At 37.7% G+C, this 18,351-nt stretch overlaps 1 protein-coding gene across 4 annotated transcripts in view; it reads left to right on the top strand.

The window, feature by feature from the left end:
* LOC126481312 (tetratricopeptide repeat protein 30A) overlaps positions 1–18,351 on the top strand; it is a 135,050-nt gene that overhangs the window by 111,410 nt on the left and 5,289 nt on the right. For all 4 annotated transcript variants that reach the window (XM_050104972.1, XM_050104971.1, XM_050104970.1 and 1 more), the window contains 4 exons: positions 4,846–5,042; positions 5,122–5,332; positions 8,616–8,791; positions 9,030–9,125. In XM_050104972.1, the coding sequence (XP_049960929.1) occupies positions 4,846–5,042; positions 5,122–5,332; positions 8,616–8,791; positions 9,030–9,125 (680 nt within the window). The remainder of the gene's footprint in view (positions 1–4,845; positions 5,043–5,121; positions 5,333–8,615; positions 8,792–9,029; positions 9,126–18,351) is intronic.

Raw genomic sequence — 18,351 nt, 5'->3', positions numbered from 1 at the left:
CTTTTCCATCCCATTGGAAAAATAGGTTCTGTCAAACTCTGCAACAAAATCACTGATTGCAACTATTGCTTCCTCATTTGATGAAAATTTCTTACAGGAAGCCAAAGTTTCAAGCTAGAGAACAGGAAGAGGTCACTTGGGGCTAAGTCTGGTGAATAAGGTGGATGAGGAACCAGTTCAAAGCCCAGTTCATGCACTTTTGCCATTGCTATCACTGTTGTGCAGGATGGACATTATCCTGGTTAAAGAGCACTGTTTTCATGCCAGCCTTGGTCTTTTTTCAGCCAGTGCAAGTTTCAGATGATCCAACAATGTAGCATAATAGGGTCCAGTTATGGTTTTGCCTTTTTCCAAATAATCAATGAGAATCATTCCATGGGAATCCCAAAAAACAGTGGCCACCATCTTACCAGCTGGCAAAATGATCTTTGCCTTCTTCAGTGCACTTTCATCAGCCTTTGTCCATTGTTTTGACTGCCATTTTGCCTCTGGTGTGTAATGATGGATCCAGGTTTCATCAACAGTCACAAATCGATGCAAAAAAGTGTTGCAGACTGTGATTAAACATCACCAGACATTGTGTTGAAATGTTTTCCTGGATGCACTTTTGGTCACTGGTGAGCAGTCACAGCACCCACCTCACACACATGCAATTCTCGGTCCAGGGTATTATGTGCTCACTAAATCAAGATGCTTACAGTCTCAGAAATCTCATGAATTTTTATTCTGCGGCTTTGCATTACCATATCAGGGATTTCATCAGTGGCCACAGCTGTGTAAGAGTACAAGAGCATGTGAACACACAAACTTTCAACACCTTGTGGATTTATTGGCTATTTTTATTTGAAAGCTGTTAACGGTAACATAGATGCTGCAATCTGAAAGATACAGCACTTAAATCTACCGTGCTACTGCTACTATAGATTCCATGAAACTTGGTATTGAGGTGGCGAGCACACCTGCAGTTGTGCACATTTTAAGGAGCTTTTGTGCATGCGCATCTCGCGTGACTAACTCCCTTACGAGTCAGGTACATACAGAAGTGATAAACAACGTGCATGGTTCACAATGTGCACAGCTAGCCCTTGCCATTCAACTAGAAGTTTACGTCAGTGCCACCAGGTGGTGGCACACTGCTGCAGACTTTTATCACTGTTTGCTCAGCAAAAATCCTGTTAGATGATAGCACACCCCTCAGACATGCTAATTCACTCACTATATACTGTAGTACAATTAGATCGGATATCAGTATATGTTAAAGTCGTACAGACAATAAATCTATTTTGTGAGTTTCTGAATAAGTTATGAATTTTATCATACAAAAATCCATTTGAGGCACAGACAAGGGAAACTCCCCATTGCACCCTTCTCAGATTTAGTGGTAAGGTGGTCCAGTGGATAGCCTGTTAAAAACTGAACATAGATCAAGGATGAAAACAGGAAAAAGCTGTACTGGACTGTGAAAAAAAAGTAAAATAGAAACAGTGAACGGTCCAAGAATAAGAAGTACAATAAAGAGCAGCCTGATTCAGCAACAGCATCATGGGTAAGTGATCATGGTGTTGGACTGCCAAGTGGGCGAACGGTGTTCGAAACTTATTCATGCCTCTCTTTTTTTTTCGCAACATTATGAACTGTTTGTCCAGTCACTGAAGTGTTTGTTCTCTTTCTTAGTCTTGCATTTGTCATACTATACATTGGTTATAGGGTATGTGTCCTGTGGTAAGAATACATTACCGTCGAAAGTAAATGTGATGAATAGTGAGAGCAGGTGAGATGCCACTTAGGTGTCTCACAGAAATGAAGACAACAAATAGACAGGTGTGAGCTATGTTGCAACAAAGGAATTCAAGAGTCAAAACTTCCAAAATGGAACACAACTTCAGAAACTTTAAAAATTTATCTTCTGATAGAGCACAGGGAAAACTGTGTTATTCTGAAACTGTTGCGTTCATGTATTGCAGCTGATGTGACAAATTACTTTGTTTTCATCATTTCCTTGGAAGTGATCACATTCACATTCTTACGCGCACCTAAATAGGGCAAGGCAGCATATCTCACTCACTCTTCACCTGTATAAGTTAGGTGTGTTGATAAGAGATTCCTATCATATGACCCACTTACTGTCACTAATGTCATGTATGACACACCAGACATGTTTTCTGGTGGAGGATTTAGTTGACTTCTCGCCTTGTCATCAAATGTTTGCAGTTCCCATTCAAAAACCACTTCCTTTTGGCTGCTATAAAGTAATTGTGCAGAATCAACTTTCATTATAGACACAGACATTAATTTAAATACAATGAATAGACCAGATGGACAGTTCACAGTTTTTTGAAGGGGGGGAAAAAAAAATTTGGCACGATGGAGCTTTGAACATGGGCTCATCCATTTTGTAGTCAGACATCCGTCACCACTTAACCACGATCCCATGGCTATGCATTGTGTGCTCAATGGTGTATTTCTCGAGCTTGGATCTTTCACTGTTTCTAAAAAACAATTCTTTCTTTTGTCAGATAAGTTATGCATCTTATTACTATTACTATTATTATTATTATTATTATTACTGTTGTTATTATTACTGTCAGTGGCTGTAATTGTATAAACTTGTTGATAAGCATAACTGTTATACAGCAGATGCTATTAATTTCACACACTCAAATTTTTGTGAATCTAGAAATTTGTGAACAGCCAGAATGTATATTCGTGAGCTGCCACTGGATTTTGTCAATGGTTTCCTTTGTGAGGACCTCAATTGGATGGCTGGACTGCATTTCATCTTCTGTTCTCGTCTGATTAATCCAAAAGTAAATGGTTTTTGGTGATAGCACAGAATCCAAGTGAACTTCATCCAATTCTGTTTTGATTTCTAGGCAGTCCAAGCCTTCAAATGAAAATGCTTAGTAACAGCATGAAACTTAGGTTTCTCCATTTTCAGTCACATCGATGCCTTGGCTACTTCAGAAGGCTGTCAACAATAAATTGTATGATCCTTGGAATAATCAGGCTTACTGACCATGAAAGGGAAACTAAAATGGTCCATTCTTTCATTGGAATTTACCAAACTTACCAAACCACTTTCATACTTCTTGTGAATTAAAATAATTATTGCATTGTTTCAGTCTTGGAGAAGTTTCCTCTCATCTTATGAGTTTGTGATCACTTACAATTCAGTACTAGTTTAGGGTAGTCTCATAAAGTACAGTTGTTTTGTTTTTTGATAAATATTGTCAGTTTCATCTTAGTTCTCACTCTTCCCCAAATTCTTTATCCCCCTCCTGCAAGTGTACGTTAACGACAAACATATTATTCTTCTCAGAAAATTCTAATAAGTATGACCTCTTGTCATTCCTACTATTAGATCCATTTTTTGCTAGTAATAATCACCTAGAAAACTGTGGTCATTCTAATGAGTGGCCATGACAGTTTTTCCTTTACGCCATGGGAATATTGGTTCATATAATGATAAAGAGATAAAAACATTTTTTCAGTGGAATGTATAAATGAAGACAAACCAGCCATGAAAGATTTTGTTATTTTTCACCAAAGAAATTGTCACAACAGAAAGATTGTATGTGACACAACTGCAATTTTAAACACAATGAATACCTTATGATTGTATGACCAAAAAGAATTTTACCTGGAAGTTACATGCTGTCTGCGTGAAGCAATCCAAAGAAACTGATCAGAATTATGTCAAAGCCACTCGGGGAAGTTACATCACAATAATCCTCCCACACACACCTGAATATGTTGTCTCAGCCACCATATTCACCAGACATGGTCCCCCCACGACCGTGAAGAGAACCATGAAAGGATGTCGTTTTGCCACTGTTGATGGGATGAAAACAGAACTGCTGAAGGAACTGAACACTGTCACAAAAGTGAGTTCCATAAGTGATTTGCAAGACTGGAGAAAGTGCTAGGACAAGTGTATTGTATGTGAGGGGGATTACTTTGAAGGGGACAAAGTTGATGTTGATGAATAATTATAGATTCTTTTAATAAAAACAAAAATGTTTGTTACTTTTTGATCACAGCTCATTTGTACACCTGCAAGAGGGGAACAAAGAGATGGCCTCTAGTAGTTTACTCGCTCTTTGATATCTGTACTATAAATGCAACCACCTTATTCATCCAACATCATCCAAGATGAAATGAAAAGAAACACAACTAATAGAAACTTTTTCTTCTAAAAACTGGGTCGGACCTACAGAAACTGCAGGTAACAGAAAGAGATACTAATGTAAGGGGGTTATCTAACCAAATAGTTCAGTCAATAGAAAGTATTCTACAAAAGAAAATCAAAGAAATGACAACATGTGCAGATGAGCCTCTCACAGTGTACGGTCAGTGCCATGTTTGTGTAAAATAAGATAAAACGAAGAAGCAGACATATAACAAGCTAAGTAAACCAAAGCAGTAGTGTGGACACTGCCATAATCACAAATGTGACATACATTCAGAAAGAATACTGAAGTGCGTCTCCTGCCTTGAAGTTGATGACTCAGAGTATTTGTGTAATATATCAACACATTTGTATTTTATATTGTAATATGCAAATTTTTTTGATCCAACCTAATATTATAGCAATTAACAACATTTATAAGTTACTGCCATAATTGAAATAAATAATCCTTTTTAAAGGTTGTGATTTTTTGTCAGAAGACTGTTTTAATACCAGTGGTTTCACCGAACACCCCCCCCCCCCCCCCCCAAGCATCCAAGTAAAAAAAAAAAAAAAAAAAGGCTCAGGTGTCCAAGGGTTAAGGGCATGTGTGTAACCCATATGTCTTTAGATGTAAGAGAAATTGAGTTTCATAAGTATGACGATCTTCTTTACAGTACCTCTATAGTTTCCTAGATGCACTGATAACACAACAAACCTCCCCTGAAGAGGCATACAAAAAATTTGATGATATTGCATCAAAACACACAGAACAGCTCAGGAAATTAACAAAGCAAGTGCAGGAGGCCAGACAAAATCTTGATGACGAATTTGTGAAAAGAGCTGTTGCAGAATATGAGGATGCTTTGGACAGGTATAAAATGTGTATTTGTTTCATAATATAAATGCAAATATATGCTTTTTATCTTGACTAAAATATTTAATTTTTTTAGGTACATACCAGTACTTATGGCACAAGCTAAAATTTACTGGGACATGGAAAACTATGCACAAGTTGAGAAAATATTTCGTAAGTCAGTGGAGTTTTGCAGTGAAAATGATACATGGAAACTTAATGTGGCTCATGTATTGTTCATGCAGGAAAATAAGTTCAAAGAAGCTACAGGATTTTATGAACCAATTGTCAAGAAATATTTTGATAATGTAAGTTTTCATTTCCAGACAGTTAATGTATTTAATAAATACTTAAGAACGCCACATGAAAACTGACTGTCATTAATAATGTTTGATCGAGGATTCATTGAGTTTGAAGTAGTAAAATCATTATTCTAAAAAATATTTGTTTCCCACTGTTTTGGTGGTGTAAGTAAGCAAGTTCATCAAGTATGACTTACGATGTTAATACTCATATGATCTGATCCAAGCTTCAACATTTCTAAAAACTGTTTGCTTTAACAGTTGCGAGCAATTGTGGCATGTATTGAGCCAACAAATTCCTCACTCAAAAATATCTGTAACATATGTAAGTGTTTCTAGTTTCTGCTATGACATGCAGATCTCCACTCAGCAGTCAGTCACCTCAGTTTCGTGGATTTGTTGGCCATGCCTTCAATTGTGACATCAATTGGATGTCATGGAGATTTGCTGTCTCATGTACTCCTACAAACATGCTTGCTTGGGGCAGAGTCTTCATAATAGTTTTTCAGCTTTTCTTCCATTTTCTAATTCATCTCAGGGGAGATTAATCTTGCTGCAATTAAGAGCTCCTTTAAGCCATATGGACGCAGACTATGACTCATTTATTTTACGATGATTCCTCATCCTGAGAACCAATGGCATAGTACTTTGTCAACACTCAGAGTTCTCTTTACTTGTGATACATACATACTTTCATGTGCAAGGAAAAGTTATAATGAATTATTTAAGAATAAAGGAGATGACTTCGCTGAAAGGCAGAAGTGCTGCATCGTCGACAGGTACACAAACAAAAGGTACGGAGCTTTGCTAGCTTTTGGAAAGAAATTCCTTTCTCAAGCTGTAGAGCAAACATGCACGCACACACACACACACACACACACACACACACACACACACACACACATATATACATTGTGCTCAGTTGACCGAGCACAATGTAGTGAGAGAGCTGTGTGCATGTGTGTGTGTGTGTGTGTGTGTGTGTGTGTGTGTGTGTGTATACATGTTTCTTTACAGCTTGAGAAAGGAATTTCATTCCAAAAGCTAGCAAAGCTCTGTACCTTTTGTTTGTGTACTCGTCGACAATGCAGCACTTCTGCCTTTCAGTGAGTCATCTCCTTTATTCATAAATAATTCGTTATTCTCAACCCCAACTTTCTGAAATGATCATGTTTTGTATATCACATCAAAAAACGGAAATGCGTACTTAATTTTTTGTTTGTTTGAATGTATATGCTGGCAGTCCTGGTGCACACTAATATTCTCTATCATAGTTCTGTAGTACACTACTAGGGGGACCAAAACAAAATGGCACAGGCTATTGATAGAGTATTATGTGGAATTGGTTTCTGAAGGAGAAAAATGCTGCAACAATTGTTGTTGTGTTGGTGGAAGCATTAAGCCAAAATACACCATCATATGACATTATGTTAGCAAGAAACAAGCTGTCACAGGTGCATACTACCAAAATATCCTGTGCAGGTTACAGGATGCTGTCGAGATGAAGTATTGTGAAAGACTATCCACAGAGATATTCTTACTCTGTGATAATGCTACAGCTCATTCTGCACAGAACACAGTCACATATGTTGCTTCTTTGGTTTCTAAAATATTGCACCACCCCTGTATGCTCCTGACTTGGCACCCAGTGACTTCTTCATATTTCTTCAGATGAAGAAACCATTGTATGGTAGTTATATCCAGAAGTATGATGAGCTGATTTATGAAGTGAATTTTTCCTGAACAGCCAAAATATAGATTTCTACAACTAAGATCCTCACCAGTTTATCCATTGTTGGACAAAATGTGTTGCATTAAAGAGTGAATATGTAGGAAAGGAGTACACCATCGCCAAGTTTGATGTTAAAAGGTTAATTTTTTGAAGCAATAATTAAAACTTTATGGTTACCTAACGTATGAGTTTTGACATGTAAAGGACTTAATCATGTATTGTACTAGTGGTGTTGATATTCTTATTTAGTCCATCCCACACCTGTTCTGCTGAAAGTTTCCCTGCAAACTATAAAGCTTTATATTACTCTATTCTTTTCAAGAGTCACTAGATTTCATTAAATAAGTAGTTACTTTGAATATAAAGATTTACATGTGATAACCACTCAGCAAATAACTTGCCTCTTTGTGCCTACAGTTACTTGCTGAAAACCTTGTTTCCGTACTTTGAACTGTTTATGATATATGAGGATATCATATATAGCATTTGATCACAGTCTATATAATTTCCATTGCTTGTGTTGTACTGGCTAGAAAAGTACTGATGTTGTTATAGCAGTACTTCACAAGTAATTAACATCAACTCTTTAGTGTAAACAGTGTCATAAAAAATGCAGCAGAGGGATTGTGTTTCAGTGAAGTGTTTGTCAATGTGAAAATGTGATTTCATCATCCACATGCAACTGTGTGATTACATTTATTGATGTCTGATTGTTGTTTCCATCTGGGATGCTCTGTTTTTCTGATACTAACTTTTCTTTCTTTGTTATTATTTATATAACTTTTGTACAGAATATCCTGGATTTTTTAAAAGTTTGTTACAGTGGAAACAAAGTTTCAGAGCAGCCATGACTGTGAAACAACACAAAACTGCAATCTCTCAAAATTGATAGCATTACAAGTGATGAGAGTACAATGACTGACATTTAAAAATAATAACATTTAGGTTACAGTTTGGATTTTAATGGCTTGAATTGCATCATTAGAATGATGTGCACACAATACAATGTGTGGTGATTCAATGCTCAGTAGCAGAAGTCAGTGATCAAGTGATACTCCAGTGAATAGCATCAGTCTCTTACATCTGTTTATCTGTCTTCAACAAATGTGCAGAACATTTTTTATAATAGGATATTTAACCGTTATAGTAAACATTATGGGTACATAAGGCAAACACAATGTGTATTTTATTGTCGTATGACGGCTGCAGTTTTCTGAATAGATATATTTTTCAACAAGGAGAAACAATGTCCCCATATAGAGCATACTCCAGGATTGCTAGCTGCCAGGGGAAAGATCAGCTTGAGCATGTGGTGATAAATGGAGACAGAGAGTACCATGCCATTGCCACAAAGTATTCTCTCTCTCTGCACAGAATGCATTATGCACCTGTCATCTTACATTCAGACATCTCTAGCAGCCGTAATTGTGTAATACAATATAAATGTATTTTACTGTTAAAATTTTAGCAATCCTTTTAATTTATATATATATGCTTACGTTCTTGACAGCTTTATGTGGTACATGTCTCAATATTGATTTTATAAATAACTTCCAGATTCTTAGTATCAGCGCTGTAGTACTTGCAAATTTATGTGTGTCTTATATAATGACATCTCAAAATGAAGAAGCTGAAGAATTAATGAGAAAAATTGAAAAGGAGGAAGAGCAACTATCATTTGAAGACCCTGATAAGAAAATATTTCACCTCTGCATTGTCAACCTTGTCATTGGGTATGGTTCTCTGAGTAACACTAAATAATTTAAAATCTGTAATAGTATTGTTTACAATGCATATTCCTTAAGGTCTTATATTGATGCAAGTGCAAATTATGTGTTAGTACAGGATTTTGTACCTGGGGTACACATATCACATATTATATCACTGTTCCCTCAAATGTAGAGTTTTGGTACCATGTTCTTGATGTCGAAGATGATTTCTGTTTAAACTCACGTTATATTTTATTTTCAGTACACTGTATTGTGCAAAAGGCAATTATGAATTTGGAATATCACGTGTAATTAAAAGTCTTGAACCTTATAACAAGAAACTTGGCACTGACACTTGGTAAGATATTACATTTTTAATTGTACTATAAAATACCTAGTTTAGAATTTACAAATGCAGACAGGCATAATGAGAAAGAATGCTAGATATATTCAGCTATTGGACTTCGTCCTTCATCAGATGTAGAAAAGTCACACACATTCACACAAACAAAATCCACACACATTTTGTTACTGTCATCTCTGGGTGCTAAGGCCTGACTGTATCTGAGGTTAGCAGCAATCTTTGCTGGGGTGGGTAATGGGGGAACAGAAGAGGCTTGTGGCAGGGAGGGTGGGACAGAGAGTAGGATAAGGGTGGGGAAAGATGCTACTGCTGCCTGTGGGAGCATGCAATGACATGGTGGGGACGTGATTGGGCTGCTAGGTGCAGCATCATGAGGTATGAGGTTGTACTAGTGGGCAGGGGGGAGGTGTACAAAAGAGGTGGAGTCTTTCCCCTGTTATGTTTTTCTCCCCCCCCCCCCCCCCCGGCCCACACACACACACACACACACACACAATTTTTTTTTCTTTCTGCAAATAGCTCCAGTGGTCTTATTTTTATGACATGCACACTACCAAAAATCTTGAATATTAACTCAGGGCTAATCCAATGCAACTTTATTATCCATGACATTCTTTTGGTCAATTAGAACACACAACTGTAATTAGTTTAGCTGAAAACTGTGTTAATTACAAATACCAGTCATACAAACTGTCGTTATCATTGTTCATATGTAAACATATACCTGATGGCTAACTTCCTGATAAAGTAAATCAGAGGTATATACAAGTAAGTGAAGTGCCTATACAACTAATAACAAAAATATGTTAGCAGGTCTTGCAATCATTTAGTTTCAGAGTAATTTGCATTCTTAATTAAAACATTATTACTGAAGTAGAATCCCATATTTTGTTGGGCTAGACAGCATAATTCAGTATCAATTATTGTTGCACCTAAACGTGCACATACTCTTTCCACTATTCAGTTAGTCAGGAATGTATTAATTGTAACATGTGAAAATCCAGAAAACAATCATTTTAGATGTTGTTCTAATCATTTAATCTTATAAAACAGATCCTGTTGGAAACCAGTTTAGTCTTTCTGTGGAAGGTTATGAAACAAGTAAGATCTGTATCCAGAAATGCACTGCAGACAAGTTAGGACAAGCTACAACTCGTACAATGTACAGAGTTTTATCTAAATTTCACATCTGGGACATTGTTCTGTAATTCGATGTCTATTTTTACTGATGGACTGTGAACTCGCAAGTAATCCCATGAACTGTGTTAATCTTCAATAAAGCATTCTGCAAACTGTGATAATAATATTGGACTGAGAACTGTGTTATTTCCAAAATATACTTACTATGCACAGACATTTGTGTTGATTTGGCTACCAACTTGGAAGGACCATGTATATTGGGGAATGTTTTAATGATTTACTTGCCACACTTTAATTACTCTGAATAAGTATTTCTGTGTTAGGTTGCTGCACTCGGACAATCATCATCTTTGTCCATCATCTGAGTGTAGTATATGACAAACTATTTATCTGTGCATGAATTATGATAGATGAGAGATAATCTGGCCATAAACCATAGATTATTCAGTATCAAAATGCAATTAAATTATTTTGACTGCAAACATGGTGTTGACCCCATTATTTAAAGTAGCCTACTTTAAAAAACCACTTCTCAGCCAGATTTGATGAAGGCCCAACTACTGGTGGGAAAATCACAGGTAAACAAGGTGATGGTACAGAGGAAAGGGGGAGAAGAGAAATATTGAAGGGGAAAGGATTATGCAGCTGTATTGGTGGGATATGAGGAGTTATATGTTTTCTTACTTGGTTGTAGGTTGAAGTTCCTCAGTGGCACATGCAGAACTGAAGTCTCATAATTTGAAATTCTTTTGTTGGTAGTCATGCAGATCAGTGATGAACACACCACAATCGAGTTGAAATTTTCATGATTCCGCATATTCAAATTGGTCTCTACCACTTAAAAGTTCCTTATGTTTATAACACTTGTAAATTTAGTAAAAAAAAAAATACTGCTAATTTTTCATCCAAAAGAATCTCATTAAGTCGTCAAGAAAAGCACCTTTACTAGTATATAACTTTACAGTTCACTGAATTCACTCTCACAGCAACAGTAACAGAAACTCAGTATTTGGTGACAGTGCATGTAATTGTCTGCAAAATAACAGTTCATCAAAATAATGGTACACATCATTACCTTCAGTACACACATGTCCTGTTAGTCATGATAGAAAAATTAATAAGATAGTAACCCCATGCAGCCTACAATAAACAAAGTGTGTCACTGATTTTCATTGACACAAATCTCATAAGGTTGTTTAGTTGATCATAATTGTGAGCATGCTTTCATCGAAGTGTTAGTTTGGTGATAGTGGTACACAGACTATCAGTAGATGTTAACTGAGTTGGAGATTGACACAGCCATTGTGTTGAATGTTAACTGCGTACTTTCATGGAGATGTGACTCTTGAGCTCTCAGGGTGTGTACAGAAGATTTTTGGGAGGAAAGCAATACTTATAGACTAGTGTGATCTATAGAATTATAATTTGTGAAACTACAGGCAGGAAATTTAATTGCATAGATTACCTATTGGCTCCAGCAAAGATTTGGTTAAACTGAAAGATAAATAGTTGAAAAATTATAACAACTCTCAGTACACTTTGATTAACAAGGTGTACGTCTAAATGGTGGATTACCTGTTAATGGATAATAGTTGCCACATTTGGAATTGTGTTGATTTATGCAAATTCTTAATCAAGGGCATAACTGAATAATGAAGTGTTAGCTGGTTCACAAGAAGTTGGGGCAACAAAATTATAAAGTAAAATCCTGGAATCTAACAGGCATAGTTACACAAATGGCAAAAATAATTTTGTATGTGTATGAACTTTAATTGCAATCACCTTTCAAGTTAATTGATTTTGGGAAATTGAAACAGGTTACTGGAAAGAATGAAATGCTGTCTTTCTAATGAGTGGCATGAATACTCTCAAATCTACTGATTAGCTCATACTATTGTAATGATTACAATGGCATGACCATTACATGCCATTGTAATCAGTGACTCTTCATTAACATGGGTTCCAGTTCAAACTAAATATAACAATGTAATCAGTGGATTGAAAACTACCACATGAATAATAAATTAATGGGAAAAATTGTATGTATAGTGTTCTGGCAACTAAAAATATATGTAGCATATACACAGTACATTTAGTCAGACACAGTTGAAACACAAAGGGGAAAAATTAAATATTCAACAGGAGTAGAATAATAGCAGTTGTAGTAGTTCCAGACTGCCATATTTCCACCTGTGTAGTTCTGGAGTGGGAGCAGAGAAAGGGGTAGGCAGGTGGAGGACAAGGGCTAGCGAAAACTGAGGTGAGTGAGGTTCCCAGCTGTGCAATTAAAGCTGTTTTTGGTGAGGAGACTCCAGATAGTAAAGGCTGTGAAATAGTCATTAAAATCAGGCACATTGTTGTGAGCAGCATGTTCCGTAACTGGGTGGTCCAGCAGTCTTGTGGTCACAGATTGTTCGTGGCCATGCATGTGGACAGACAGCTAGTTAGCTGTCATGGCCCCGTAGAAAGCACCACAGTGCTTGCAGCTTAGTTTGAAGATCACATGACTGCTTTCATAGGTAGGCCTGCCTTCAATGGGATAGTAGATGCCTGTGACTGAACTGGAGTAGGTGGTGATGGGAGGCTGTATGGGGCAGGTCTTTAATGTAGGTCTATTGCATGGATATGAAGCAAGGGGTTTAAATAATTTTACATACATTTTATCCTCCATCTCTGTGTGGATCTCAAACCCTACTTGGCAAACTAAAATGTTATGGCATTAATGGTATGTCTCCTGCACTGCTCAAGTCTTTCTTACCTTTGTAACAAAAAGTAGATGGTGTCAATGATTGACAGTCTCACTGGCTTGAAACTAACCTCATAATGGGGGACAATATCTCCTGGGATACCACAAGGATCAGTACTGAGCCCACTCTTGGTCTTCATGTACACACCATAAGTGAACTTCCAACCATAAATGATATTCCAGTGGCTTTAAAAGAAGGGTTAAAATGATGACACAAGCATAGTAATCAAAGGTTCAATTTTTTTAACCTTACCAGATACAGCTAGTGATCCTACGTACTTGCCATGGGCAAAATCGAGAACTTCCAGAAGTCAAGAACTCTATTCTCAAGAAACCAAATGAACTTAATACACATCTGATAACTGAGAACTTCTATGAGAACAGCCAAGAACTGTTCTTTTTCTGACCTCAAGAGCTGGCAACACAAGCTTATTCGCAACATTAAATGAGGGGTCTGGTTTTTGGATGTGCTTTTTGAATACTAGAAATCATTTTTGAGAATACTGATAAATCTCAGATCACTTAAAGGTGCATCCACATGATGCCTCTTTCCTCGTGTGCAATCACTGACCCAAGGGAATGATAGCAAATGCACAAAAATTAGTGGAAAGAATGCATCTGTGCATGTGTTTTCTCATCTCCACAAGTTGCCTCATTGTGTAAGCAGTCTGCTATGCATCACCTTCCTTGCTGGGGAGTCTGCAGTGTGTTTATTGTGATGAAAAGTTGACAGAAAAAGAAAACACAAGGTGACTACTAGTAAAACAGTATCTAAATATGAGAAGTAAAAGGTGACGGCAACATTTCATTTGCAAATTTCGGGAATGGGTCACACTGAGATTTTAGATTTTCTGCTTGGGGAACTGAAGCAGTAAGGCTGGCAGTAACATTTTGTTAGCAGGCAGTCAGAGATTTATATAACAATCTGAACTATGTATTTCACATTTCAAAACAAAGCATTTCAGTGAATGTTCCTAAAACTGGAAGGTAGTTAAAGGAGGTTCTCAGCCATTCTGTGATGGTTAATTGACTTTCTATATGTCATTCATATTTAATTTTGTAAAAAGTTGTTTACACAACTTCAATCAATAGAGACTGTATGTAGATTAACATCCCTCTACTCGTTAAATCTGTACTGTTATAGACTGCAGAGTCCATTAGGACAGAGATTGAGTTTTCCAATTTTTGTAGTTTTTTGCACCACCAATGTCCTTCATTTCAATTTCTACTACTTTGTTGAGGGGCTCCACCCATCCCATCTTTTCTTTTGTCCAGATGTCAGGTACCTCAATTGTTGTGCTAAAACCACCACAACATGAATATTCATCTAAAGTTTTCATGTGCAGCTTTCATAAATCTGTAGGCTTCTTCTTTGGTTTCCTACTTTGAGACTTATCTTATTCTTTACAGTGATATGATCAAGACTTTTTATCTAATACTAGAGCATCACATACCAAATTATTACTGAGATAACAGAAGCTGCCTTCCATATGACTTCCTTTGTCAATGACTATCTATAAATTTCAGCATCTTTGCAGTCAACAAACATTGTTGCACACAAATCACTTTACACATAACCTCAGCACACTTCACAATGAAACTCACATTGGCCTAAGCTGCCTGTCATGTGCTAAACACTACAGAGATTCCCACTGAACCCAAGAAGTGTTGTGCTTTTGCACATGGCCTTCATTTCCAGGAAATAACACTCACACAGATGTGTATGCATTGTTGTACTGTTGTAAAAGTAAGTGCATGTGCAAAGTTGAACAGAAAAAAAGGCATCATGTGGACGCACACAGCTCTGCATACAGTTGTGGTAGACCTCTAATGAGTGTAGTCAGTGGCCTGCAGTCATCAGAGACATGCATGTGCACTTCCAGGTCACCTTGCATTAACCCCTTCCCACTCATTGTAAGTTGCATCTGCACCAGCACCACCTGCAGGAACTGACAAATCATACCTCTACACTACCTTCTGCTGCTGCTGCCCACTTACAGTCTCAGAATAGGGAACATAACATGTGAAGTGCTACATAGATCAGTACTGGTCTCACTCTACTCTCTAACCTACATGAATGATTGATTGTCCAATGACTTTGAAGAGTGTTTGAAAAAATGTAAAGTGTGGTGACAACACAAGCATACTAATCAAACGTCCAAACTCAAACTTAGCAGACACAGCCCAAATGACAGTTGAAGAGATCTATGAGTGGTTTGCAGCTAACAATATAAGTTTTTATCTCACAAAGATTCATATTATGTGACTGACCTGCTACCACTGTAAGTGGATATTAATGAAACATTCTGTATAAAATTCATTGGTTTAATTGAATAGCAATTTAAAATGGAGCCAATGCATACATAAATTAACCAAGATGCTCACTTCAGCAATTTTTGCTCTTAGAAGTGTCTTTCATTGTGTTGACCTGAAGTCTATAATTTTGGTTCATTTGGATACTTTCAGTCCTTGTCTTATGAAATTATCTTCTGGCGCAGTCTACCTAAATAAATTATCTATTCAGCAAAAGTGAGTAGTGAGAATATTGTGAAAAGCAGAAAAAACCATACATCCTCTTTAAGGAACTTGGAATTCTTACATTTACTTCCCAGGACATTTACTGCACAATGGTTTCTGTTGTTGACAATAAAAATCAGTTTCAGCTTAACTGTGATGTACACAGTCACATTGAAAGGCACAAAAATGATTTCCATGTAGACTTTGCCTCCTAGTTCAGGGTTCAGTGTTAGACTTTGTCTGTTTGCCTAGGTGCAAAGGTGTGCAACAAGCTCTAATCTGATGTAAAGCAAGAAATTGGGAACCCAAATACCTGAAAATAAAATTAAAAGTGTGCCTCTCTAGCTACACTTCTACAAATTATGTGAAAAAAATAGAACCAGGGATTGAAAAGTTCTGTTAGTTACATGGCAAGTAGCAGAGTTCATCATAGATCTGCATGACAAGTAGTAATGCTCTGGAAACAAAACTGTGTGTATATAGATGTAGGTAACTATTTAGTCTGTATCAAAAGGAAATTTCTCTTGAGATAAGTAGGAGAGTGTATGTACTTTTATGTGTCAATAGGCAGTACTGATATCTCTCCTAAAGTTAAGTACTGGCCAGCACTGACCCATAGTTTTGTTACTATTTACTTTGATAAATACCAGTGTAGTTAAGTACGAGGGCAGTTCAATAAGTAATGCAACACATTTTTTTTCTGAAACAGGGGTTGTTTTATTCAGCATTGAAATACACCAGGTTATTCCCCAATCTTTTAGCTACACAACACTATTTTTCAACGTAATCTCCATTCAATGCTACGGCCTTACGCCACCTTGAAATGAGGGCCTGTATGCCTGCACGGTACCATTCCACTGGTCGATGTCGGAGCCAACGTCGTACTGCATCAATAACTTCTTCATCATCCGCGTAGTGCCTCCCACGCATTGCGTCTTTCATTGGGCCAAACATATGGAAATCCGACGGTGCGAGATCGGGGCTGTAGGGTGCATGAGGAAGAACAGTCCACTGAAGTTTTGTGAGCTCCTCTCGGGTGCGAAGGCTTGTGTGAGGTCTTGCGTTGTCATGAAGAAGGAGAAGTTCGTTCAGATTTTTGTGCCTACGAACACGCTGAAGTCGTTTCTTCAATTTCTGAAGAGTAGCACAATACACTTCAGAGTTGATGGTTTGACCATGGGGAAGGACATCGAACAGAATAACCGCTTCAGCGTCCCAGAAGACTGTAACCATCACTTTACCGGCTGAGGGTATGGCTTTAAACTTTTTCTTGGTAGGGGAGTGGGTGTGGCGCCACTCCATTGATTTCCGTTTTGTTTCAGGTTCGAAGTGATGAACCCATGTAACAATCTTTGACAAGAAATTGTCACCCTCAGCCACATGACGAGCAAGCAATTCCCCACGGATGGTTCTCCTTTGCTCTTTATGGTGTTCGGTTAGACAACGAGGGACCCAGCGGGAACAAACCTTTGAATATCCCAACTGGTGAACAATTGTGACAGCACTACCAACAGAGATGTCAAGTTGAGCACTGAGTTGTTTGATGGTGATCCGTCGATCATCTCGAACGAGTGTGTTCGCACGCTCCGCCATTGCAGGAGTCACAGCTGTGCACGGCCGGCCCGCACGCGGGAGATCAGACAGTCTTGCTTGACCTTGCGGCGATGATGACACACGATTTGCCCAACGACTCGCCGTGGTTTTGTCCACTGCCAGATCACCGTATACATTCTGCAAGCGCCTATGAATATCTGGGATGCCCTGGTTTTCCGCCAAAAGAAACTCGACCACTGCCCGTTGTTTGCAACGCACATCCGTTACAGACGCCATTTTAACAGCTCCGTACAGCGCTGCCTCCTGTCGGAAGTCAATGAAACTATACGAGACGAAGCGGGAATGTTTGAAAATATTCCACAAGAAATTTCCGGTTTTTTCAACCAAAATTGGCCGAGAAAAAAAATGTGTTGCATTACTTATTGAACTGCCCTCGTAAATATAAAGCCGTGAGTAAGAGATAAACAGCAGCTATTTAGTATAATTGGGTAAGCAGCAGCTTTTTTCAGATAAGAGCTTTCATTCTAATTTACTGTATTAAATTTAGCTGGGCTAAGTATCAATAGCATTAAGCAGTGTAGTCATATTTTATTGTTTATAGAATACACAGGTTAAGGTACTTGCCTTTTTTAATGTATACTTTATATCAAAAAGATTGGCTGGAAGAGGCAAATAATGAACTGCAGTTAACAACTCAGGTCCAGGTTAGCGCCTCACAGACAGTACAGTTTCCAGATGGAATTCCAACTCAGTTTTACAAAGAGTACTCTATGGCATTGCCCCTTACTTAGCTTGGCTTGCATTTGTCACAAATCTCTCACCCAGCACAAAGTCCCAAGTGACTGGAAAAAAGTGCAGGTGCCTCCTGTATACAAGAAGGGTAAAGGAATGGACCCACAAAATGGTTCACCAATATCTTTCCTATCAGTTTACTGCAGAATTCTTGAACATATTCTGAGTTCAAACATAACAAATTTACTTGAGATCAAAAAGCTCTGTCAACGAATTAGTACACGTGAAACTCAGCTTGCACTTTCCTCACATGATATACTGCAAACTATGGATAAAGGGCAACAGGCAGATTACATATTTCACATTTCTGGAAAAACCTTGGTGCCCCACTGCAGACTGTTTACAAAGGTACAAGTATAAGGAATAGGTTTGTAGATATGTGAGAGGCTCGAAGACTTCTTAAGTAATAAAACCCAGTGTATTGTCCTCGGTGGTGAGTGTTCATCAGAGACAAGGGTATCATCAGGAGTG

The sequence above is a fragment of the Schistocerca serialis genome, chromosome 5, assembly GCF_023864345.2.
Source record: "Schistocerca serialis cubense isolate TAMUIC-IGC-003099 chromosome 5, iqSchSeri2.2, whole genome shotgun sequence".
Lineage (NCBI taxonomy): Eukaryota > Metazoa > Arthropoda > Insecta > Orthoptera > Acrididae > Schistocerca > Schistocerca serialis.
Note: the sequence above shows the minus strand (reverse complement) of the source record. Positions and strands in the feature narration are given on the sequence as shown.